The 25444-nt window shown below is 41.3% G+C and overlaps 1 protein-coding gene across 3 annotated transcripts in view; it reads left to right on the top strand.

Annotated features, from left to right (window-relative positions):
* Window positions 1–25444, top strand: part of SEMA5A (semaphorin 5A) — a 362170-nt gene that overhangs the window by 169855 nt on the left and 166871 nt on the right. For all 3 annotated transcript variants that reach the window (XM_081133220.1, XM_081133222.1, XM_081133221.1), the window contains exon 4: window positions 10571–10670. In XM_081133220.1, coding sequence (XP_080989346.1) covers window positions 10571–10670 — 100 coding nt within the window. The remainder of the gene's footprint in view (window positions 1–10570; window positions 10671–25444) is intronic.

Raw genomic sequence — 25444 nt, 5'->3', positions numbered from 1 at the left:
TGATTAATGCTTTATGGGAATTAATTTACATATTCTCAACATCAACTATTGTTTTCTTATTTTCCCTCTATTGTATAATTTGTTAAGAAAAAGTGAGGCAACTGGTGGTGACCTCACAGTCCCACAAATAAAAAAGTTCTGCATCTGCCTGGCCAGTGTGGTTCAGTGGTTGAGCATTGACCTATGATCCAGGAGATTGTGGTTTGATTCCCAGTCAGGGCACACTGAGGACCAAGTTACTTTCATTAATTATTGGGTGAATGGGGGACAGTTTTGTTGGAATCAGCCTCTGATTTATTTGCAGTGTTAATGGCAGTTGGTTCTGAGAAGACCCAGAGTTCATTTGTTTCTCAGTAATGGACATAATAGAACAATGTCTCTATATTACCAAGGCAGCCCTGCTCTTAGTACCTTAGATATGTGCTGTCCAGTAGAGTAGCCACTAGCCATGATTGCCTATTGAGCACGTGATATGTTGCTAGTCCAAATTGAGATGTGCAGTAGCATAAAATACACATTGGATCTTGAGGACTTAGAACATACTCATGGAATGAAGGTATCTCAATTTTTATTTTAATAGCATGTTGAAATGATATCCTGGATATATTTGGTTAAATAAACGATACTGTTGAAAATTAATTGTACTTGCTTCTTAACATTTTCAATGTAGGTACTGAAAAATTCAACATTATCTACGTAGGCCATATTACTTTTTTATTGAATAGCATGCCTCAGAGCATTTATCACTGCTCCCACTTCCCTTGGGAGCAGCTAGCATTTCTCTTCTTCAATTTAGCTCTGAGTGTGTATGTCACATCTTTTTAGCTAAATTATTAATACCTCAAAGGCAGAGTTGTGTCTTACATTGCTTCCTAGCCAGTACCTACAGTGGGTTCTTCCATGTAGCAGGTGCTCAAAAAACGTTTGTTGACTAGAGAAATACATCACTGTGCTGCCCAGCATTCTTGGTGCATACCACCCTAATGCTTAACCCTCGAGTCCCTAGAAAACCCTGGGTCTGTCTTGGAAAACATTCTATTTATGACGTATAAAGTCAGTACTTCTGCAAAAAGGCTCCCTTGGGACTTATTGGAATTTCTTTGGTAAGGAAACTTTTTTGTACAACCCTGGCTTGTCTCCTGAGTTCTTGCAGCTTCACCCCCCCGAACCCTGAGGTCTGCAGAAATAGTGGCTTAGGTGAGAACATAATGATTTTCCACTAGCAAACAGAGACAGAAGAAACTGAGTGTGAACTATGAGAAAGAGGTATTAACTTCAGGAAATAATTAATTTTTTAAAAGCCAAGGTCTGGCAATTCCTGGATATGTGGCAGAACCAAGTGCAAGAATATTTTAAAATCAAGTGCCCTGAGGTTCTAAGCGATTCCTGAAACTGTCTTGTGCAGTCCCTGCAGTTACTCAAGGCCAAATGGTCATCACTGCAAGCATGTGACCACTCCTGGAAGAATCTAAGTGCCTGTTGACTAGAAATTGTTCATTTTTATATTTTTAGTCATATTAGCACCATTTGTAATTCTGAAGTTATAAATCCAAAGGAAATTACTTTTTAATGTCCTCTGGCACAACATTAAGATTTTGCAATTAGATTTTACAGCCTACAGTCATATGCTGCAGGTCACAAGGCAAAATTAAGACTCTCTGCACTAGGAGAGTTTCCTGTAGGTGATGCAGGTACTTACAGGCCACACAGCGTTTAAGGCAGCACAGCCCTGGCACCAGCTTCGTAGCCTGGAGGGCAAAGCTGGTCATAGCCCAGGAGTTTTGGGGTCTTAGCCTATGAACTTGTATAATCTTTTAAGGAAAGTCTGTCTCGATGGATGGATAAGTAGAAATTGCTCCTTGTGTGAGTTCTCCAGCAGTAAATACCAGCCACTGATTAGCTTGGTTCTTACCCTGGAGTTACCGGGAATGATTGCTCCATGCGGTCTAATGAAACAGGAGGTTTCCAGGATCTTAAAAGTTACAGACAAAGGGAAGGCAGTGCCAGCCGGCCAGGAGGAGTTTGAACCTAGCTTACTGACAGCTTTCCAGAAGTTTCTTTTACACCTTGTCAGGTGTGTCTCAGGTAACCTTGGACAACTCAGAATTTCTGAGTTGGGCTGGAGTAGCCTGAAACCCACCTAATATGGACATTTAGATTTGGAGATTGAACAAGTGTTTCTAGCATGGCCAGAAATTCACAAAAGCAAGTGAAAACTTGGGGAAATAGTGGAAATCATGAATCCCACTCTTTTATATGTGTGTGTGTGTGTGTGTGTGTGTGTTCATATTGATTTCAGAGAGAGGAAGGGAGAGAGAGAGAGAACCATCAATGATGAAAGTCAATGATGAGCTGCCTCCTACATGCCCCAGACTGGGAATTGAAACACGATCTCCTGGATCGTAGGTCGACGCTCAGCCACGGAGCCACCCCGGCCAGGCGCGTATCCCACTCTTGATTCAGAATGGGAGTCCATTTCAACTGGTCATGGATGGTTGTTGATTCCAATGAAATTTTGTTTCCTAACTTTCTCTTAAAATACATGCTTGGGAAATATATCAAACACATTTATTTAGTTCTGTATTATCCTGCAATAATCTTAACTTTGAAAAAACGATATGCCCGAAAGTCACAAGAATCCCTTGTCTGAGTGAAGGCTGCCCCCAGCCTGCCCCAGCTGACCTTTATCTAACCTCAGCTTCCCATGCAGGCTTGCTGCTCCTGCCCTTTCTGGAGTAGTGTAAGCATTCTTTCCTATAATTTAACAGATTTGTGGCTATTATTTTGTGCTTATTTATATTCTGAATATATAGCATCCTGTGTTTCCAGGCTGTAAAACAGCTTAAAATGAGACTTGTGGTTTTCAAATTATGTTTGAGTTGAGAAGACCCAGATCAGGAACTCCAAGTGAAGTGAACTCTCACAGATTTGGTTTCTTAGAAATCCAGCAGGCAGGCTGTCCAAGCGGAAGCGTGAACTTCAGAAGAACCAATTCCAGAGCCCAGGTATTCTGCAGAACTTGCAGGATGTGGGTTTTTCCATGTGAAGAATGGATGAAGTGTGTTCCATATGACTGCAAAGAGAGTATGAAGGGACCTGACAGAACACCTGACTCAGAGCAGATGTGCCACTAAAGACAGAAGGATGTGGAAAGGCACTGTTCGCAAGTTAAAAGACTCGTTTAATGTGTCATGTTCACAAATAAAAATGCCAGTGAAAGACGCTCTATGCATCCTTGATATGTCGTGTCCTCTTTCCTTTTACTGATATAAAAACATTTAAATTTTTTTAATTGGTTATTATTGAATAATTTTGTTTGAAAGAAAGAGTCACATCACTGGAACATTTTGATCATTTCCTGCAGCAAGATTTTGGGACCATTTTCTGACTCCACTGTAGTCTTTAGTGCATGTTTTATATATATAAAATTTATATATGTAATATCTCGATATACACTTATGCAAATACACATGTATACAAGCATATATACATATATGAATGAACATATTGATGACTGTATTTAGACATATCTATGTGTAACTATATATACACATCTGAATCTAGATATGAATATATGTTATATATATATATACATATATATATATATATATACATATCTATTTACCTGTGCATGTGTATATGTGAATAAACATATATATACATAGATTCATACATACATATGTGAATATATTGTACCTAAATATACATACAGATATTTTAGTCCCTTAAAATACTACATTTAGAGAGTTGTATGTGCTCTGGTGGAGGCCACCCCGTGGCCTTCTCACTTAGTTATTCCACTCGTGCTGGGAGGGGGAACATACAAAGTCACAGGACAGATTTTCCACTCTGCCTCTCATTGGCACGTGGCTTTAGGAGGTTGTGTAAATTCTCTGCCCTCAGCTTTATCAACTGTAAAATCCAGGGGGTCGATTGCGGGATGGCCAGTGTCATGTCCTGCTGCAACTACTTTGATTCTGCTAAGTCCTAGATAGGAGTTATAGTGAAAATAATTGAGCTCAAGCATGTGGAGGAACAAAGCTGGTTTGATATTTTTCAGCCTTTCCACAAAGCTAAAGTTAGGCAGAGTGTGTTTGCTTGTTTCTAAGTGAGCTGATGTACCCAGGACCTATCTTAGAAAAAACATGATGAAGGAGATAAATTCTCCCCCGTTGGGATCTTCTTCCTCTGGATGCCTCGTTGGGTGTGGTGGGCCCTGGTTTCCGTCTGCTTTGCTCTGGGACCTTTCTTTTTCTAGCCGTCCCTGCCCAGTGGGCAAATTGGACTGTCCTTTCCTGTCCCCGTCTGAAAAACACCACCAATTTCCTTCTTTCCAATTTTGCTCTCTTTTGGTGGGTGGCAACTACTCTTTTCAATAAATTATTCCATGCTGCTATATTACTAGGTGCTAAGGATTAATGTATTTCCTACATTCCTTGGAACATTGATTTTAAATTTGGAACTTATGGGAATATTTCCTTCGTCCTATCCTGGGTTTGAATTCCAGCTTATCTGCTTACCACGTATGTTACATTTGGCAAGGTATATAACTTGTAAAAACCTCAGGGTTTTTAACTTTTATTTTTTATTTCTACAAGCAAGATGATAGATCTGGCTTTATAGGATTATGGACCTTAAACAAAATAGGAAATTGTTAACATGTAAAAATATCTAACCAGGTCCTAAAACTAAGTCAACACTGAAAATATAGACAGTAAGAAAAAAGTGATTAAGACACATTGGTTATCCTGATTTATCTTTGTTTTACAAGCATCAGTGTTCGTGAATGTGCATATTTCCTCTCTGATGAAGTGTTTTGCCTTAGCGTGTCACTCACAAACACAAAGCTTTGGGACTGTTGATGTAAGAAATGCCAAAACCTGTAGAAAAAATTGTATAAGATTTTATTTGAGCCAAAGTCACAACAATTGCCAGGAAGCAAGATCTCAAATCCTGCATAAAAGAAGCTGCAAAACTTGAAATGAAGGAGGGAACGGAAGGAAGATTCCATGGAGGTGGGAGAAACAAGGTGGAGATTGGGGTACAGGAGAGTTAACAAGATTACGTGCTCTCTCGAGGGTGGGTGCACTTATTTCAGAGGCGTGTTAACCTAGATGCCCAGAAACAATGGGCAGCGCTTGACTTGCTGGGAGTTTCTGTGGGCGGGACAGGCCTGGAAAAGCAGCAGGCAGGTGGCAGTGCAGTAAACCACACAGTCCTGCCGGGCTGTCTCCTTCTGGTGGCCTCTGAAAATGCCTCTCCTTTGTTTTCCTATCATCTTCTTAGCTCAGAGAGCATTGGCCGAATGGTTTATGTAGTGCACTGAAGCCGAAAATGAAGCCCGTAGAAGGGGAGGTGCAGGACAGCTTTAAAGAGTAATTGGTATCTTTGAGATTGGACGGTTCCTTTCACCACCTGGGGAAAGGGCAGGCAAGGAGAATTTCCAGAATGCCCCCCGGAGTACACCCTGCATTGCTCCTCCTGCCCCCCGGGCCCCGGCACAAGTGCCCTTCTGGAGGAGTGAGGGCCCTGCTCGTGCATTTGCAGAGCAGTGTCCTGCCCGCCCAGGTCACCGCTGGTGGCTTACACTGCTTAGCAGTCCAGCCAATGCTCCTTATCCTTCTCATTCCCCCTTTTCACTCCAGAATGTTCTTCACGCCAATACAGCAGATCGGCGGTGATACTGACATTTTCTTCCCCCTTACTCACATAAAGACCCTTAGATCATAAAGCCTTACACGGGAAAATGGTGAATGCTTTTTCTTATAGAGTTTAACAGACTTGTAGATTATGGTTATTAATAATAACAGTAAAAACAATTAATGTTGCATTTACAGGTCGACAGAGTAGCTGTCTGTGGGAAACTCCGCCTTCTGATACTGTATCGTACTTTCTCTGGTCCTTAGTTCAAAACCCAGTGGGTGGCAATTTTTAATTCACAGTATAGATCAGTGAAAATAAACTCACTTTCCAACTGAAGAAGGCATAGATTTTTCTTTTTCCCTGTTACTTTTAAAATGTGTTGCATAGGGAGGTACATTTTTTATTTACTGCAGTGTAAGAGTGTAGCATAGTGGCTAAAAACACCAGCTCCGAAACGAGGAGCTGAATTTTACTAGCTGTTGACCGCGGCAAGACTTGGTTTCCTCACCTATAATCGGGTGGGTGTGAGAAATGCAGGAATTAAAATGTGTAAAGTACGTGGAATAGCATCGAGCAGATGGCATGCACTGGTTTACGTGTTAGCTGTTTTTGTTAGCTGCTTTACCAATAATCATGTTGTCAACTTTATGATTATCTCCATGAACGGTGTTAAATCAAAATATAATTTCATGAGAATTGGAAAGAATAAGCTTTGATTTGCACTTATATTTTTTATATTTTATTGCTGCCTGTACTTCTGTGGCTTTCCCCGCCATCCCCAGACCCCTCTTAGTTTAACCCGTGACTCAGTTTCCAATATAGGTTTCAAGTTTCCCAAAGTTGTTTTGTCACCCTGCTTTTTGGATTCCTTAATTGACTGAAGTTTGAAGGAAAAAGAATGAAACTCAGGCTACTCAGAGCCACCCTGACTCCACCAGAGGTTTTCCCGCCCAGTGTTTGCCCGCAAATCAGCCGGGCCCCAGACGATCAGCCCAGCCTGTGCGGAGCCATCCGTCTGATTTTTGGAACGACTGTCAGGTTTTGGACAGGTGCCCTTCTTTATCAGCACAGCCTCCCGTGATGCTTACTTATCAGGCTCTGAAAGGTTTTCTTGACTTATAATCATCATTACCTTGGATATCTGTAGAGTGCTTGGTTTTGTTGTTTTTTTTAAGTAGCAACTTTATTTTCTTTCTTTCTTTTTTGAGGTGGAGGTGACTATCTTGAACCTGTTAAGCTAGTCTCTAGTTTATATATGCCAGTTACTTGGGCCACATTTATTAATACTGGATATATGTATATAAAAGTAATTTTCCTATAGCTGTGACACTAGGTTCTTTTAAAAATTGAATCAGTACACTTTTGATAGATGTTGCTAAGCAATCATGTTGGTGCCCATATAAAAGTAAGAGAAGGCAATATGAATCATCGCAGCTTGTTTTGCAATAGAAAATCATTGCCAGAGGCATTGCATCTTTCTTTTAAAATAAGTTTTTATTGACTTTTTTTTTTTTTTTTAGAGAGAGAGAGGAGTGGAGAGGGAGAGAGAGAAAAACACTGTTGGGTTGCCTGCCGTACGCACCCCTACCGGGGGATTAAACCCGCAACCTGGGTGTGAGCCCTGACTGGGAAACAAACGGGATCTTTTGGTGCATGGGCTGATGCTCAACCCACTGAGCCACACGGCCAGGGCTGCCAGAGGCCATATTTCAACAATCGTGTCTGTGTAATGAATGGATTGGCTAGGGAGGTTACTATCAGATATTCAAAATTAGCTGCAAAATATTCAATTCAAATATATAGGTTTTATGTTACTATTTAATTTCCAAACAGTTAAGTTCCGTTTCACCATGTGGTTCTTTCAGTAAGATCAGAAGAGAGGGATAGGAGGAAAAGGTGAGCCCATTATTTGGAGGAAATGAGCAGGTATTAGGAAAGTCAATGTTACTGCCTGGCTGGCATGGCTCAGTGGTTGAGCATCGACTTACGGTCCAGGAGATCGCGGTTCAATTCCAGGTCAGGGCACATGCCTTGGTTTCGGGCTCAATCCCCAGTCAGGAGTGTGTAGGAGGCAGCCGATCAATGGCTCTCTCATCGTTGATGTTATTGATAATTACATGTCCCTAACCTACCACATTCTGTGTATTGTTCCCTAAGCGCCTCACTTTTCCTGACCTTTCTTTGACCCCTGATGAGCTTATTCAGCACCACCTGCCCTGGTACTCTCTCCTCTCCTTACTCTGTACTCTCCTAGCTCTTCTTTTGAGCCGATAACTATTCATTTTCTGATTCCTTAGAAAGCAGGATCGATACATCTTCATCCTACTATTGAACCTGGTTATTGTGGTGGTGAATTCTACTGATAGCTCTTCTGACGTTGAGCTTTTCCGAGCCATCTGTGTTTTTCTGAATTAAACCTTTCCCATATGAAAGTGTGTGTATGTGTGTGTGTACACATATGACACACTAATCCAGTTATCCTTAAGAGTGTTTACCCGTGTTCTTAAATGAGATGGCCTCAAATTTTTCTTCCTCATCATGTATTTGTCTAGCCTGAGTATCAAGATTATGAAGATCATAATAGCCTCAAAACTGCAGGAAGAGAAGCTTTACCTCTTAGTCTATTCTCTGAAATAATTTGTGTAAAATTAGGACTATATGCCTCTTAAGGAGTTGGTAAAACTTAATGTGTAAAACCGAGCCTGCAGCCCTTTCTGATCTACTGTGCCTGGGAGTTTCTTATGTATTTTGTTTGGGTGTTAGAAACTCTAATAACAAAAGAGTGTAATGAAACAGTATTTTAAATGTGCTTTTTTTGTTCCTTTTAATGAGGCGGGTGCACATATTCTTATAGGCGTAGGGGAAGGGGCTTTGTGGAGGACCAGAGAGGTGACTTAGGGAAGGGAGGAGGTTGGACTGAAACCAAGTTGCAGGGAGCCGACCGATCCTCGGGAAGAGGGTAGAGCACGGCGATTCTGATCTCGTAGGGAAAGGGGAAGCGGTGGGCGCCGATGCAGCTGTATTTGCAGTGAGACACATGGGCTGATCCGGGAACTTCGTCCGAAAGCCCTCCTGGGATCCAGTAAGGCAGAAAGAAGGCCCTGTGACGTGCAAAGCTGAGCTGGGCAGACCCTGTGGAGGATGCACCCCGAAATCAAAAGAGGAGAACCTATGCAGATCATCCACCTCGGATCTAGAGTCAACCATAAAAATACACAGCTTTAGTGGGGAAGCTACTTAGCGACTTAAATAAGGACAGTTGAACCACATTGACACAACTATGTACTGTTGATTCATTTCTCCCTCTCCGCATGACTCCTCTTATTAGCTTAGTATTTTAGGAAGTAGTTTGACTGTTGCTCAGGGCAGGTTTTAAAACCTGAAATATGTGTCTTCATCCTGGGTTTTGTCGGTCACTCTCTTTCAATTCTTTTAAATGGAAAGAGAAATGCATGGGAAACAGGTTAAATCTTTCCCTTGGTTTTACCTAAGCCCCAAACCCTCTCTCTTTTCTATGTTTGAATACTTCCTGTAACAGTATAAACACCCGTAAACACCTGTATTTATAGATACTGTGTTTAAAGAAGATACTAGTGCTAGTTCCCTATCTGAATTAATAAAATCCTGGAAGGAACTGTTTATTAATAGCTTTTTATAGCTCCCGTGCCTTTTATATACTTTCCTATAAATAAGTATTTTGTTTCAATCGACTTGCTTATAAATGAAGAAATTTATATAAAGTACTAAAAAAAATCAAGATACTATACACATGAAAAATTTAAAAACCAAATACCGATCTCTACATAGCTCAACCTTGGTTTCCTTTAAATTTTCAGTTTGTCATTTTTTTCTTCAATAACCGATAGTAGAGAAATACCATGTTGTTGTACAAGCTTGAAAATAATCCACTTCATTTGCATCAACAAGGGCATTGTTACAGGACGTGTTACAGGACATGGGTATATTTCCGCATAGATCTACTTTAGCATCTGCTTTTGTTGAAAGAGATTTTTCCTGCCCTGCACATTTTTTCCTTGAACCAGTAATTTCGTTGATTTGATAGTTATGTGCCTATTTAATCAGTGTGATATCACTCAATGTTTAATCCGAGAAAAAGAGACACTCAGATAACATGGTTAACTGTCAAGGCTGATGACCAAGTATGGCACAAATGGCAGGTGAATCGAATATTTTTTCAGTGTCAGAAATGAGCTAATGAAATTTACAAAAATGGCTCAGGAAGCACCATTCGAGGCCTCTTCAAATCCTGTCATTTTATAAGAATAGGACTCTAGGCTGGAAACCATTTAATAGGATGTATTAGTGCTTGTAAATAAAAGCCAAAAACCTGTCTCTAAAGAGAAACTGTTCCCTGATTTCCCTTAGAAAAAAATGCAAATGAGGCCAGAAGTAACTGTGGATATCTTATCTAGGAAAGACACGTCTAATCAAGGGACCCAAACAGGAACGCGGAGGGTGGGATGTGGAATGGCACGTCCTCCCTGAAAGAAGGCAGATGGTGCTCCCGCGTTTGTCTGTGTTCCTATGGAGAGCTTTTGCGATTTTGCCAAGTCTTTGGCTCTTTCCTGTCAAGTTGCACAGGAAATGGTCTTTTCTGTGAATACCGTGTTATTTTCTGCCCAGCACAGAGTCAATGGGAAAATGCACATCTGGCTCGTAAATCACAACCACGCATCCACGCCCTGCTCGCTCTTTATTGGGTGGCCGTCCACGTGCTTTACACATTCTCTTTGTGGATTATGTGACATCCTGATGGAAACCTTCAGTGGCCCCTCAACAGTCACATCGGGGAACCTGTACATCCTTTCTGAAATGTAATGTTTGCTACCTGAAGTGCACTCTCTGTGGTCCCCAAAAGAAAAATCATTCATTTTTATCTTTTCATTTATTTATTTTTCCTATTTAGAAATTGGCCCCTGGTTACGGGAGTTCAGAGCGGAGAATGCTGTGGATTTCTCGCAGTTAACATTTGACCCAGGACAGAAAGAACTTGTTGTAGGAGCAAGGTGAGAGATCTTACGTTTTGCCACCACAGATATGTTCGGACTTCATTTTATGTCTGTGCAGTTACACATGGGCTGCTCTGCCACAGTTGACAAGTGCTAAGTAATGATTCTTCCAAGTATGAAGTACAGTGTGAGTGTCATGCAGTAGACTACAAATGGTAGGACCACACAGCAAGCGTTCATTGGGCCCTCCCCGTGTGCCAGGAACTGTTCTAACCTGAATTCACTCACTTTTTCCTCCCAGGAATCCTGAGAGGTAGGTATTGTCAACATCCCTATTGTAGAGATAAGGAAATTGAGGCAGAAAGTGGATAAATACATTGCCCCGGGAAACGTTTATTATGTCTAATAAAATATGGACCCAGGTTTCAGAGCCAGGTAGTTAGACTCCAGAAACCTTCTTAACTTCTCACTAGATTCCTCAGTAAAATTCTGGAGATCAACAGACCACATTGTCCATTCTGGCTCATGTCACCTTTCTTTGTGACCATGATTAGGCCATTTACCAGCCAACTGAGAATTCAAGGAACTTGTTACTATTTATATCTCTTAAGGTGCACAAGTTCCTGTATCTAGGTCAACATTTGACATTTCAGTTTGACACTGAGGCCACCGGAACACAGTCAGCACAGATCTTGTTTCCCCGTCATACTTACCATGACTTCCTTAGAATATGTGCATAATTCCTGCACTCAAATCATCTATCCTGTCAGTGTATTTTGAGGATGATGTATAAAAAACACACTATGTCCGTCCCTTAGGGCTTACTTAGTGTGCTTTTTCTTACTTCAGCCCATTGGGAATACTTGGCGGATTTCTGATGCTAATTTCCATGAAATTCCATCACCGGAAATCTGGGCTGTTTATTGCAGGGATTGTTATTGGTCAACTGGCCTTTAGATTTTCTCTTCCTTCTGCATACTATGGCCAATGTCATCTTTTTAAGTATCCCCCTATAGTAGCTCCCATTGCATAAATGCTGGCTCTTTGATGTGGTCCACCACACCCAGTGCCTTGTGGGCCCACATCTCTTACACTCACACTCACCTTTTTTCATTCTCACATAGTCCAGGCATGTGATATTATTTATGTTCCCCCCAAAGTAAAAAGTTCTCTTTCTTGCCTCTGGTATTTGGTTACTTCTCTGGAATATTAGCTACCCACCCAGCCCACCCAAAGTTATCTACTTGATGAACTTGTAGTAAGGATCTGGCCCAAGGCTCCTCCATCTGGCCGGAGCTGGTGCATTCCCTTGTCTGTGTGGTCTTCTTAGAATTTCTGTTAGATGAGACCTGTCATCTGCCTTCATTAGTTCACTTAATGTATTATTTCTTGTCCAGTTTCCTCCAGCACCCATGATCAGATAGTGACTTACTAAATGGTTGAGCCATTTTTTCTCTAGAATATAGCAGTTTCTCCTGGTAAAAGCTCAGAGATGTCCGTTGTTTCAGTGTATATATTTCCAGGATTTGATTTGTATGTGCGCCCCTCTGCACCTGAAGGGAACTTAAGGGAAAGGGGTTAGGGGTCGTAGCGGGTTTATTCCAGACACCTACGTTTAGGAAAGGACAAAAGGGAGTGGCAGTCTCTATACCCCAAAGCCAACCCTTTGGAAGGTGACCCCTTTCCCTTAGCCAAGGTGGAAACATGCCCCCTACTGGGACGGCGCGTGCAAATATCACCCCCACTAGTGTAGCTGGCTCACAATCCCTCATGGAACTCTAAAGAACTTTAGAAAACGTTTTCTTGTGAGTTTCACTCAAAAGACTCTCCAACATTTCTGGAGGTTGAACAGGCAGCACCCCACGTGCACATACACTTTGTCGGTGGTTGGCATTTGGGCGATGACACACGGTCTCCTAGTGAATGTGAAAAGCCACTGAGCAAAATGGGACTTAGACAGATATCTCATGGTCCCTCTTGGCTAGAGGCCGTGTCTGAGAATTCTTCCCAGGGGACACCCATCCCTGAAAGTCTCCATCCTAGTGGCCCTGGACGTTTCCATCCCAGCATCCCTGCAGATCTCCATCCCAATGTTCCTGGAGGTCTACCTCCTAGCATCCTTGGAATTTTCCATTTCAGTGTTTCTGGAAATTTCCATCTGCCTCATCTCACCACAGTCCCAGCCCAGCCACGCCAGGAGGGATTGGACTAGCCATTGAGTCAGCCTAGCATGCTATATGGCATGATGACCAAGAGCAGTGGGATCTGCACACTTAGCACATAAAAGTCCAGGATACACAGTTAAATTTGAATTTCAGATAAGCAATCCTAGGACATGGGCTGTATTTTCTAGTCTCGTACGGCGTATGGTGCTTTGTAGACTCTCGATAAGTAAAAGAAAGGATAGACTGGACTTGCTTAGGAGCGTGACCTTGAGCCCATTTCAGAGTCTAATTTTTTCATCTTTAAATTTGATGTAATTATTTCTATTCCTTTCAGCTGTTGTGAGGATTAAATGAAATAATCCATGAAAAGTGATTGTCACAGTAATAGGCACCTAGTAAGCACGAAGCGCTAGGGAGCTCTGCGGATATCTATGGGTTTTGGCATGCATGTGCATATGTATTTTGGCAGATATCACTGATTAAGAATGGGAATTTTACCTAGAAAACTTGGTGGGATTAGGCTTAGAATGTTTTGGAGGGAGTGTGAGCCAATTATAAAACTTTAAAAATAGCCCAGCCCTCAGATTCCTGTTTGGGAGGGCTTGACCCATCAAAAGAAGTTTAGATAGCAGGTGTATATTCTACAAATCTGTAAAGGTTTAAATATATGCTTGGTAGAAAAATACAATGAGAGTGGGTTTTTGTTTTGTTCGTTTTTTTTCATAGTTGCACTAGGCATTGTAAAATTGTTTATTGGATGGTTTCACTTTATACCAGCGACACTTTATCTTCTGAAATGGAATTCAGTTCAAGATTCTTTGTGCTCTTTGCCAAAGGAACCGCATTGTTGCTGCAAAAGAAAAACCTTTCCACAGGGGATTTGGGTTGTGTAACGCCAGAAGGTCCTTGCATCTGAATTCATATATTTTCTGGAAGTACCCCTAAATCTACCATTTCTAAGGATCACATTATCTTTCATAATATATATTTTTAAAAAATATATCTTTATTGATTTCAGAGAGAGGAAAGGAGAGGGAGAGAGATAGAAACATCAATGATGAGAGAGTCATTGATTGAGCCCACAACCTGGGCATATGCCCTGACCAGGAATCGAACCCCAATCGTCTGGATCCTAGGTCGACGCTCAACCACTGAGCCACACCCAGCCGGGCTTTCATAATATTTTAAAAGCATTCACATTCATATCCTGTTTGCCCAAGCCTCTTTAAAAATTAATAATGTTGGTGTTTTTAATGATGAGACTCAAGAATTTTTATTCTAGAAAATATGGAAAATACAGTAAACCATAAAGAATAAACACAATTTCAGAAATAATCACAGTTAACCTTTTTAGTTATTTCCGTGAAGTATTTGATTTCTATTGGCTTATGTTATTGTGATAATATTTTATGACTGATTTTGATATTTTTTAATCCAAAAACCTACTAAAAGCAGCTCCCAGGATATATAGACAAAAAGAACAATTCCTTAATGAAAGGATATGTTGTGGTTAAGAGCTATTTGAATAGATAATTATGAAAATAAATGATAGTACAAAACTGACACAAGTGTAAGTTTCCTGCACTTAGAATTTAACACCAGATGCAAGGGAGTGTGTTTACATTTTAATTCTCCAAATGAATCTGATGATCTTTCGTGTTTCAGGTCCATTGTAAGGATGGCAGGAGATTCGGTGGGGCATTTAAATATTATTCCAAATGGGGCCTAACTTGGTCCACACACAGAGCAGGGTGTTTACAAATCAGCCATGTTTTTATAAAGTGTAAGGCCATATAGCAGTAATGAAAAGAGTGTGTCATCAGCGATAATAGGGGTTGATTTCAGCTTTTTTTGTTTGTTTTTTGACCTTTGAGTTATTTTGTTCCTATAACTTTATTTCTGATTATCTTCATTATCTCTGACAAGGTCAGTGTCATATAAACATAAATTGAAGGGCATAGTTAGAACACTCACCTGTAAGCTCTCACACATGGAAGCCCTTACACCTAATACTTGGGTCAGGTAATCATCATAATTGATGACAAATATAACGATTTTTGTCATTGGAAATTTTAAATTTTAATTCTATTAAAATTGCATCACAAAATAGGAGCATTATACGGATATCAAGAGAAAGGGCAATGGGGATGCCTGAGTCTCCTTGCACACTGGCCTGATGTGAGTACCAGCCCACCGTGCGCCTTGCATGGAACTTGCCGTTATAATCAATGAATTATTTCCATTTATTGGAGGATATTTCTGTACATGTGTTCATACAAATAGTATAGATTTACTATCAGCATGTTTCTTACCAAAAACTAAAAGTAAAACCCAAGTGCTTCCAAGGCAGAGCTTGATATTTCTAACAGTTACAACAAGCTTGTTTTGAACAATTTTATTGTATTATTTTGAATCATTGTTTTGTTCATGGTTTGAATCTACAAAACTAAAGATAAAAAGGAAAGATAAATTACTTCTGTTGTGCTGGGACTGTATTTGCTTTAAGTATTCAAAGAGTTTATTCCCATAAGATCGCATGGAATGAATGGGCAGGCTTCTATTTAATTCGAATGAGTTCCTTTATTCAAAATGACTTTGTCACTGGTTCTAAACAAAGGACGCTAAATTTTAGATTCATATAAAAGTCATTTTTTAAAAAGTGATACAATTCTCTCCTTTTGGTGGATATAATTCCTCTACTCATTTTAAAGTTTTAACTTAGAACTAATTTGTTGGAAGCAGCATGCAATTAAAAGGAAACTGGAGACTTTTTATGAGATTTCTGCCTCTAGTAGCCACAGCTTCTGTTTTCCAAGGGCTATATTTTAGTCAAGTTTGTACATTAAAGGTAACTCCTGCTGAATGGAATGAAATCAGCAATTAGGAGTGAATCCAAAAAAGCAGCAGAACCCCATTGTGCAAAGAAATCCCAGGTAATGGTGATGTTTATATTGTATTTACATTAATTACAACTTAGGAGAAGCAGCTGGTGATGAAGAGACGGGCGTGCTCTTCATTCCTGCTCTGCTTTTCCACCCCCAGCCACCTGGAACTGCTTTTAACCTGTATTTCACGGTTTAGCTACTCCCTTCTCTCTAGCCTTCCCTTCTCCATGTTGGCCCCAGGCGTGTGTTTTTCTCTTAAGATTCTCTCTACGTATCTTTCCCCTCCTTCCACTGGCTCTCCCCCTTCTTCCAATAGGCCTATTTGATTAATTCCCTGAATCTATGTTAAAAAGTCCGCTCTTTGTCTGCTGCCTTGTGCAGTATTTGCCACGCAGTGTACCTAAGTATCACCAGGGGCGTTCACTCAATGTTCAGCTTTCTCTGCTCCCCACTCCCTTCCCCTCTGATTCAGTGGCTGGAAGGGGGTCCTGGAGTGTGAGCTTTTAACAAACAGGTGGTCTACAGACACTCTTGCGGGAAAGACTTCTAACCACGTGTTCCCTTCACTGTTGTGAAAAAATCATCTCTTTCCTTTGTTCCCTGCTGGAGCTGGAGAGTGCATAAGCCTAGCTGTGTAGTTAGTTATTTAGTTAAAAATATATGCAGTCTTCCGTTTTCCAAATTACATGAATAAGCCAGCACAGGAGTGTGATAAAAATGAACCAGCCTCTTTACTTTGAGTGTGTGTGTACGATGCAATATTTGAGCGTTGAGACCTTTTCTCCTCGTGGGTCCCACGTGGCGCCCATCAGAATTTATTAGTTCATTTGTTGCTCTTTCATGACTCTTCATTCATCAAATATTTATTGAGCCTACTTTCTGTCAGGAAGCATCTTAGGCATTGGGAAAACAAAGATGAAGACTTTATAGCCTAGTGCAAGGGCTGGCAAGCTAAGGCCCAAGTCTTTGTAAGTAAGGTTTATTGGAACACAGCCACACCCATTTATATGTATCTTACCTATGGCTGTTTTAGAGCTTTTGCTGCAGAGATAACTACTTACAACTGAGTCCACAAAAGTGAAGTCTTTGCTGCTGGACCCTTAACGAAAAAGTTTGCTGACTCCTGGACTAGTGGGGTAGGTCAACACAAGAAATTAAATTCTCTCAGGGAGGTCTAAGTTAAGGGCTCTGGAAACATCAAGAGTAAAGGAGCATGATGGTCCTTGGGGGTGAGAAGGGTACACGGAGAAGGTGCTGTACCCATTGGGCCTTGAGGATGAATTAGGAGTCTGCCAGAAGGACCACAACACAGGGAAAGACCCAGATCATGATGAGGCATGACTGGACCTGTTGGTAGCTGAGAGAGAACTTCCAGTAGGTGAGGCCAGAGCTTTAGGTGAGGGCAGGTTATGGAGGAGGTTGGATTTAACCCTCTAGACCCGTGATTCCAATTCCAGTGGTCACGAGAGTTTTCTGAGAGGCCCTTCGAGAAAGCAGATGCCCAGGCTTCTCTTCACATCACTCAGATTAGACTTTTTGGAATTAATGTTGGAATCTCTCAGTGATCTGCTGGCTTGGCAAATTTGGGAACCTCTCCCAGAGTAATCTGTTACTCGGGAGATATCTAAGTCTACCTATTTACTAGCTCAGATTTGCATTAGAAAGATACTTTGCCATATTGTGTGCAGAGTGCCCTGGAGTTTGGAGACTTTTGGAGGTAAGGATAGCAGTTGGGGGCTGTGGATCAGGTGACAGTAGAGACAACTTAAACTTAGTGATAGTGGAAATGGAGAGAAGTCAGATTTGAGACCTAGTTCAGTGCTTGATAGGTTTGACAGTGATTGATAGTGAATAGAATGGGGTGGCTCAGGGCAAGGGCCAAAGGTCAGATTTGAGAGCAAGATTTGGGAGTGTGGCTTGTGATGGCATTAGCTGAGGTTGATCACGTGGGGAATGAGTTGTAATTCTTTGATTATTTGAAGAAACATTTAAAAAAAACACAAAACCCTCAGATTTTTCTAACTCTGAAGATAACCCAGAAAAATAATTGTATATGGAGATAATTTGAGCAGTGAATATTTCTAGGAAAACAGAAGTTAAAAGAATCATAGGACAATTCCCTTGGTATTTGTTTTAAAATGAAAAGTGACCTCTATTAACTGAAAAATGGAAAGGAACAAAATACCCAGTGGACATACAAAAAACAAAAGTCACCAGTTAAATTTAGAGCAATAAGTCATCATCTGTAATCCTCAAAGCACTTAGAGATTTGCAAGTAACATTTAGAGCGTAGTAAAATTTAAATTATCAGTGTGATTAACAGTATTGATTAATAACTATGTCACTAAATTTGCTCATGGGAAAATGTTTTTCTGATTTTATATCTCTGAAATTTGCTAACAGCATTGGTCTTAATTTTAGCATGCCACTAAAAATCCATCTTTGTTTTTCATTCTAATTGCCAAATACCAAGAGGCTATCCATGTACTTCTGTGACTTTTAATCTTGGTATTGAAATGGACCAGGGTGCTGTTGAGACTGTTTGATCGTGATTTTGATGCATTCTTTGAAACTTATTTCTAATAACCAGGACTTATAAAGGGCTTGAAATAGGCTTTTAGAGAATGAAATAAAGAATGAAATAAGCCAATAAAATTCTGGGATAGTGATTACCAAACACATATGGTAACAGCAACAATAATGAAATCAAAATTATTTAAAAAAATTTATAGTCCAAAGTACATATATTTATTACTTTTGAGGAGAGTACAAAAAAGTTGGACGAAGGAGGTAGCTCATAACATGAGTATATTATACATCTGTCTCCATATTTAAAAGTATATTAGTAAAGGAAAATAAAATTTCAGCATTCAAAGCCATGATCTAAATGGGATCCAACTACTTAAACATTGTGCTATATATTTGGAATAGATTGGTAATTTTAAAATTTAATCAAGCTCCCCCAAACTTGTGGAAAATGTACATGAGAGAGGTAATTTTGGAAACGTCATAACCACCACAAAAATAAAGGCTTCTGGAAGGTGTTTTGAGTCAACTAGAGTAATGAAAATCTTAGAAATAGCAATGATAGCTAGGTGGGTGAACTATATAGGATGGTTGCATGAGGAAATTAAATCTCATGTTTCTTAAAGCTATGGACATGATTGATATAATATTTACATTTAAGCAATTCATTTTTTAAGCAATTATTATAAAAATTGTTTTTGTGTTTTAAAGGATATAGCTGCTACTTTTCCTTAGCTGCAAAGTCACAGGCTTATATTATAATCTTCAAGTCTATCAGTGTCATTGAAAATTTGGGTGTCATGCGGGATGTCACTGTTTTAAGCTCTGTGCCAGTGGATATGGGTAACAGAATGGAATCTGGAGCAGAAAGAAATCTGGCGCAGGTCCAGGTGAGGCTAGCTTTTCGCTGCTGTCAGCTCTCAGATTTACCCCAGCGGTCACAGGTTTCATACAGTGTGTGTTTTGTCTTCAGATTGTTTCATGATCAACCATGGTCTAAACTTTGACATAAGTTTTTATCATCATTGCTTAAAACATTTTCTTACAGATTTACTCGCATTCTGTCTCCATTCTCCTTTTGTGCAAAATGCACGTCTGTGTTCCTTATTTGGTATTCTGCTCCCTGTCCTCAAGAAAGCCTCTCACCTACCTGTTCAGTAAGAACTTGGAATTTCATCTTTGATTTTATAGCTATATTCATCAGAGACCAATCGAGTTATTCTAAGAGAATGTCATTTTAAAACACCTGTGTCTTTCATAATTAATGGAGGTCAGAGTTAAGTTTTATAGTGTCTCTAGATAAAATGAGTCATTTAGTTAATATGCTCATGATGGCTCAACCTTTTCTTTAATGCCAGCTGAATTTTATTACTTTGCACGAGGACACAGATGAACTTCGCCTATTAAGGCCCATACTGCTCCCTCAGAGAATATCTTGTTGTGCTTAGTGATTTGCTGCTAATAGGCCACTGGGGGATGTGATGGGACACAGGAATGAGTTATTATTCAGTCCTGCAGTCAATAAGAAATAAACCCCAGTGAAGAGGGAGGCAGTGCACTCAGATGCCTAGTGAGGGAGGGATGTAGGGGCTTCGAAGCTGTCACCTGGTGTCTGCTAAATTTAATGGCTCTGTGATTTGAGTTTCTCAGGCTATTGGGCCTGTGTATTACCCATATATTAGCACTCCTAAACGTAATACGGTTATTACATGTGAATGGGCAATGTCAAATTTTATTCCAGAACATTGGCAAAAGTAGGTCCATACCTAGGGGAGAAAAGCTCATATTTTTATTTACCGCAGCCATTAACGTGAACCTTTACAGCCCAGTAAACGCTTGCTTTGTACTTCCATAATGAGAGGGGGAAATGGAAACGGAGAGCAGCTCCCCTAAGCTGTACAACGATACACTCCGAGAATCTAATCTCTGAACCTCGTGCACCACTGCCTGTCTCCCTAAAGAATGCTAATATTCCTCCTCGCTCCCTGGTTGCATCTAGGGGTGTTATGAAGATTAATGAGACCACTTAAATGCTTTGGGTTGCTCAGAGCATTGCCCTGCTAGAGAAACTGACCCTGTGTGAAACATTTGGTTAGCATTCCCTGTTGGCGGGGAGCCAGGCGCAGTACTCCCTCATGCTGGAAAGGTTGGTAGCCTCTCTTGTGAACCTCACATATATGATTTTCCTTCCTCTGTGAGCTCACAACTGCAAGATAAAGAGGTTGCCTCTTCTGTAATGCCCTGGAGAACTGCCACTTGCAGGGGACCATAGATCTTACTCTACTGTGTGAGTGGCCCAACATCTGGTAATATCAATTTTTTATTCCCTTTAGAAGATTTTCTTTCTTTTTGTAACCTTTAACTTCATAGGTCGTTGACCTAAACTCTAACGGATCAAGCTGTCTGGGGAGATTTCAGGTCCCTCATCTTGCTAGCTGGATTGGAATTTTTCCAACAGCAAAAATGCACTTTTACTTGTACTTGGAGCCAAATAGTTTGAAGAAAGAGGTTTGAGAATAGTAGAATCCACACTGTGTTTTGTCAGATTCTTAGATTCCAGCAAGGAGACTAGGGAATTCCACAAATGTTTCATTTTTATTTCATCTTTTAAAATATTTTTCAAATTGCTGAAAATTATGATGGATAAAGTGAATACTGAAATGTGTAATATTACATATTTCTAATATGAAAAGATCCAGCAAGGCATTAAATTGCTTCCTTGGGGTTTGTGTAGACCACAGTCATGTATTAAACAAATATTTGAAAACATGTACCGATTCTTTGTCTTCAAAATCAAACAAATGAAAAAAGAGGCAAAAAAATGTACCCAACCAATGGACACACAAATAGGTATTGAGGCGATGCAAGCTTATGGATCTGGTAATTCCAGTTTCAAAACTTTCCTATCAGTGTAATCAACTGGCTTATGATTAGCAAACATTATAGGTAAGTACTTATCAGATACATTTTCACTAATAAAGAATTACCTTTTTTATATGCTGAGATTTCAAGTAAGATTATTTTGAGCCCTAGGCAGCATGGCTCAGTGGTGAGAGCCTTGGCCCTCAGACAGAAGGGTCCCAGGTTCAGTTACAGCCAAGGGCACGGGCCTCGGGTGCAGGCTTCACCCCCAGCCCCAGTCGGCCTGTGCAGGAGGCAGCCAATCCATGTGTCTCTCTCACATCGATGTTTCTCTCTCCCTCTCTCTCCCTCTCCCTCTCAATCCCTCCCCTCTCTCTCCCTCCCTCTCTCTCTCTCTCTCTCTCCCTCTCCCCCCCTTCCACTCTGAAAAACAATGGAAAAAATATCTTTAGGTGAGGATTAAAAAAAAGATTATTTTGAAATGTGGTGCTCATTTGCAAAAAGTAAAAACACTTGAAAAGTATTTTTCATGAATTTATTGAAATATAGCATAATAATGCCCAGATGGCCATGGCTCAGCGGTTGAGCATCGACCTAGGATCCAGGCGATCGGGATTCAATTCCTGGTCAGGGAACATGCCTGGGTTGTGGGCTCGATCCCCAGTAGGGGGCGTGCAGGAGGCAGCTGATCAGTGACTCTCTCATCACTGATGTTTCAACTCTCTCTCTCCCTCTCCCTTTCTCTTTCTGAAATCAGTAAAGATATATTTAAACAAACAAAAAGAAATATAGCATAATAGGTCTTTTGAAGCCTATCATTATATGGACCTATATTTATTTATCCAACTCTGTCGGTCATTTCTATATCTAAAAATGGTGACAGTCTTGTAGCAATTTGTGTTATTTAAATATACAGGAAGATTGCATAGTCCCTCATTTCATAAATGAAGAAATTTGGGCACTCTTAAAAATACGTCTGGGTAGGCAGTTTCAGGAAGCGTTTATGAGGAACAGGGGGAAGAAAGGAGGCACCATCTAATCAGGCAGGCCAGTGGGTTAACATGTTCTCTTAATGGGCAGACACACAGATCATAGTCCTAGAGATAAGAATCAGTGACCTAGAATCAAAAGGGTGTCGTTAGCAGTGCTAGGCCTTGAATTGTCTCAGAATGATTTGTAAATGTACCGGTGACTGAACAATGAAGGCATGAAATAATTGTACTGTAAGAACTATTGCTCTCTCTGTGTGTGTGTGTGTGTGTGTGTGTGTATGCATGTTTAGTGCCAGTGAAATTAGGAAGGGGACATACATTGGATGATTGATTGGTGAGGCCAAGGGACACTAAGGTGGGGGGCGGCCCTTGTTTCTAATTCTAGGACTTTCTCTGAATCCTAATAATCTTGGATAAGACACACTGAACATCTTAATTTGAAGACGTTTCTCCCTCTACAAATTGAGGGGTATATTCTCTCTAATGACAACCCAGCTCTAGAATTCTTGGATTCTGTGATTTTTATTAGGTAAAAAAAAATTGAGGATGGGTTAAAAAAATTACCAACTTGCATATTGTAACCCAGAAGATACCAAAGAAAAAGTTTAAATCTTTGGTGCTTCTCTTCTGTAAGATGGTGGTGGAGGTGGAGGTGGCTGTGATAATATCTCATAATTACTGCGATATTTCTCCTAGTAAGAGTGCTCCTCCTCTCTGCCCTTTCCATTCACCTACTCAGTGCCTCTCCCATGCTGATTCTTTACTGATGAGATGGCTGTGAGGGCACCGGAGTCTTCAGGTTTTTGGTGAATGCAGAGTAAATATTAAAATCCACAGGTAAAGGCTGAGGTGGAGAGCATTACCTTTATAGACAGTTGGGGCCTCGGGGGGCGGGGCAGAAAAAGATGGTCAGCAGAGTTAAGTTTGCTTGGGACCGAGGTGTCATGTTCCCCATCATAAATCAGTGTCTTCCTATCTAGTCCATCCGGGCTGCTGTAACCAAATACCACTGACTGGGTAGCTTATAAACAGTACAAATGTATTTCTCATAGTTCTGGAGGCTGAAAGTCCCGGAGCAGGGTGGCAGCAAGGCTGGGTTCTGGTGGGGCCCTCTTCTGAGCAGCCGATGGCCAGCCTCTAGCTTTGTGTTCTCACGTGGTGGAAGGGTCTAGGGATCTCCCTGGAGCCTCTTTTATGAGGATAATAATTCCATTTATGAGGCATCCACCCTTGTGGCCAAAACACCTCTCAAAGGCCTCCCTCCAAATACCATCACCTTTCCGAGTTAGGATTTTTAACATATGAATTTTGGGAGGACTCAGATATTCCAAGTGTAGCACTTCCCCTATGGAAAACACCCGAAAACTGAGCCCAGAAATCAGTGAACGATCTCTGTACCTTCTCCAAGCATCTGCCCAAGTAGAGAGGCCTCTGAACGCTTCTCTCCGGTTGTCTTGCCCAGAGCTCTGCAGAACATCAGAGGCACTACCGTCCCCTTTCCTCAATGGTGTCAAGGGACTTTCAGCTATTCCTCTGGGTGTGAGAGCTTCATTTCTCGAAAGTTCCCAGTGATAGACACTATAGTGTGGGCATGCACATGTGTATGTGTGTAGGTGAGGGTGTGTGTTTTTGTGGGGGGGGGGGGGGAGAAGCAGGGATCACCTTGTAATATCATCAAAATCCTCAGGTAATTCACTGATTGAAAATTTGAATGGTTTCTTTCATAGGAAATATTTACAGAGCCAGTGAGTTGGAAAGAGTGTGACGACTGGGTCCCAGAACTGAGACAAGATAAACAATGTTGTTATTTTTTTTCTAAAAATCTAGTCATGATAAATCTGTTGAAAATTTCATTGTGTCTGGAAATTTTAATATATTTATAAACTGTCTAGCAGTAGCTATATTAATTGCATTTTTACAATGTGTCGGACACCAGTCTAGGTGATTTCCTTATATTTAAACCTCACCACCATCCCAGGGGGCAGCTATGACTATTAAACTATTAGCTCCATTCCACAGATGAGAAGACTGAGGCATAGAGTGCTGCATCTTCCTTCCTGAGGCTGTGTGGTGGTAGAGCTTTGGCACAAATATTCTGAATCACTGGGCAATGCTGTCTCCCGTAACAGGAGAGCAGTAACCACTGGCAGCTTCCTGCAGCCAGGAGGCCACTTAGAAAACCAGCCTGAGAGTCAGAGTCAGGGTCAGGAGCCCTGGTACTGTGTTATGGCCAGTAATTGCCTCTGGTGCCACTTATATGCTCTGCACCTGAAAGACTTACTCTCTGTGTGTATAGATTTCAAACTTCTCTTAGAGGAGTCCCTGCTGGTCTCTATTTAGCATCAGGTGAGATCTTGGCAACTCTTCAAATGCAAGCCAGCCTCCAGGGGCTCTTGTCGGGCAGCTGGTCTGCAATCTTCCATGCGTGCACTGAGTTCATGTTCCTCCCCTGCAGGGAGATACTTCTTTTGGAAACCTTGCCTCTGCAGTCTAAATAAAAATAGACTCGGCTGCCATACTCCCTCCTTAATCTGATTCTTCATCGCGGGATGCGACTCAACTGTAAGAAAGAGAGGGGGTGTTTTCCCCAATGGCTCTGTGGTAAGGTGTCAGGTGCCAGCAATACTTCCAGGGTTATTTTCAGAGGTTAACTTGGAGGGACACAAAGAGTGTGGCAAAGAGGCCTTCGTAGTGGTTGGAGGAGGCAATTTTCACTGAGTGCAGAATGGCTGTGCCCCCATGGTGGGGGACACGTTGCGTTGTGAGAAATCCGAGCGTCCAGGTGCAATCCCTGGGATGCATGAGACTCCCCTAAAGGGGAACTTAGTCCCATTTCTTCCTCCAGCGGTGTGTGCTCCTGTGCTATTGGATGCCAGCTTCCCTACTGCGCGGTCCTCCTCATCTTGGTCCACCCCATAGGCATGTCGCTGGGTCCTCTAGGCTTGCCTTTGGCCTAATTTAACCGGCACTTGTCACTTCTACTGAGACAGCGTGTCTGCTTCTGACATCTACTTACCTCCCCATAGAGTTGAAGTAATCTACGTTTGCTTCTTGCTGGTGTTAGAAAAATTTTATTATTTTAGATATAACCTGGGGCCAGCTCATTATAACAACCTCAGCTTCATCGGGACTCCTCCCCACCGCCCTGCATCCTTGGGGTCCGCTTTCCCTGATTTTGTGCCAATTCCTCCTGCCTTTACTGTCTGCACCTGGGCTGACTCCTCCCTGCGCCTCCCTGGAGTGCTGCTCCGCGCTCCAGCTCCTCATCTGCGTGATGTTCCTTCCAGCTTTGAGTGAGAGGCCGAGGCATCGCCCATGAGGGAGGCCCTGCCGTTCTTTCTAAAAGCCGCAGCCCTGGGGCCTAAAGCCTAATGCGACCGATACGTACGGCAGTTTGCCCC

Source organism: Miniopterus schreibersii, assembly GCF_964146895.1.
Source record: "Miniopterus schreibersii genome assembly, chromosome: 3".
Lineage (NCBI taxonomy): Eukaryota > Metazoa > Chordata > Mammalia > Chiroptera > Miniopteridae > Miniopterus > Miniopterus schreibersii.
The sequence above is the reverse complement of the archived record's forward strand: the minus strand, read 5'-3'. Positions and strand labels throughout refer to the sequence as shown.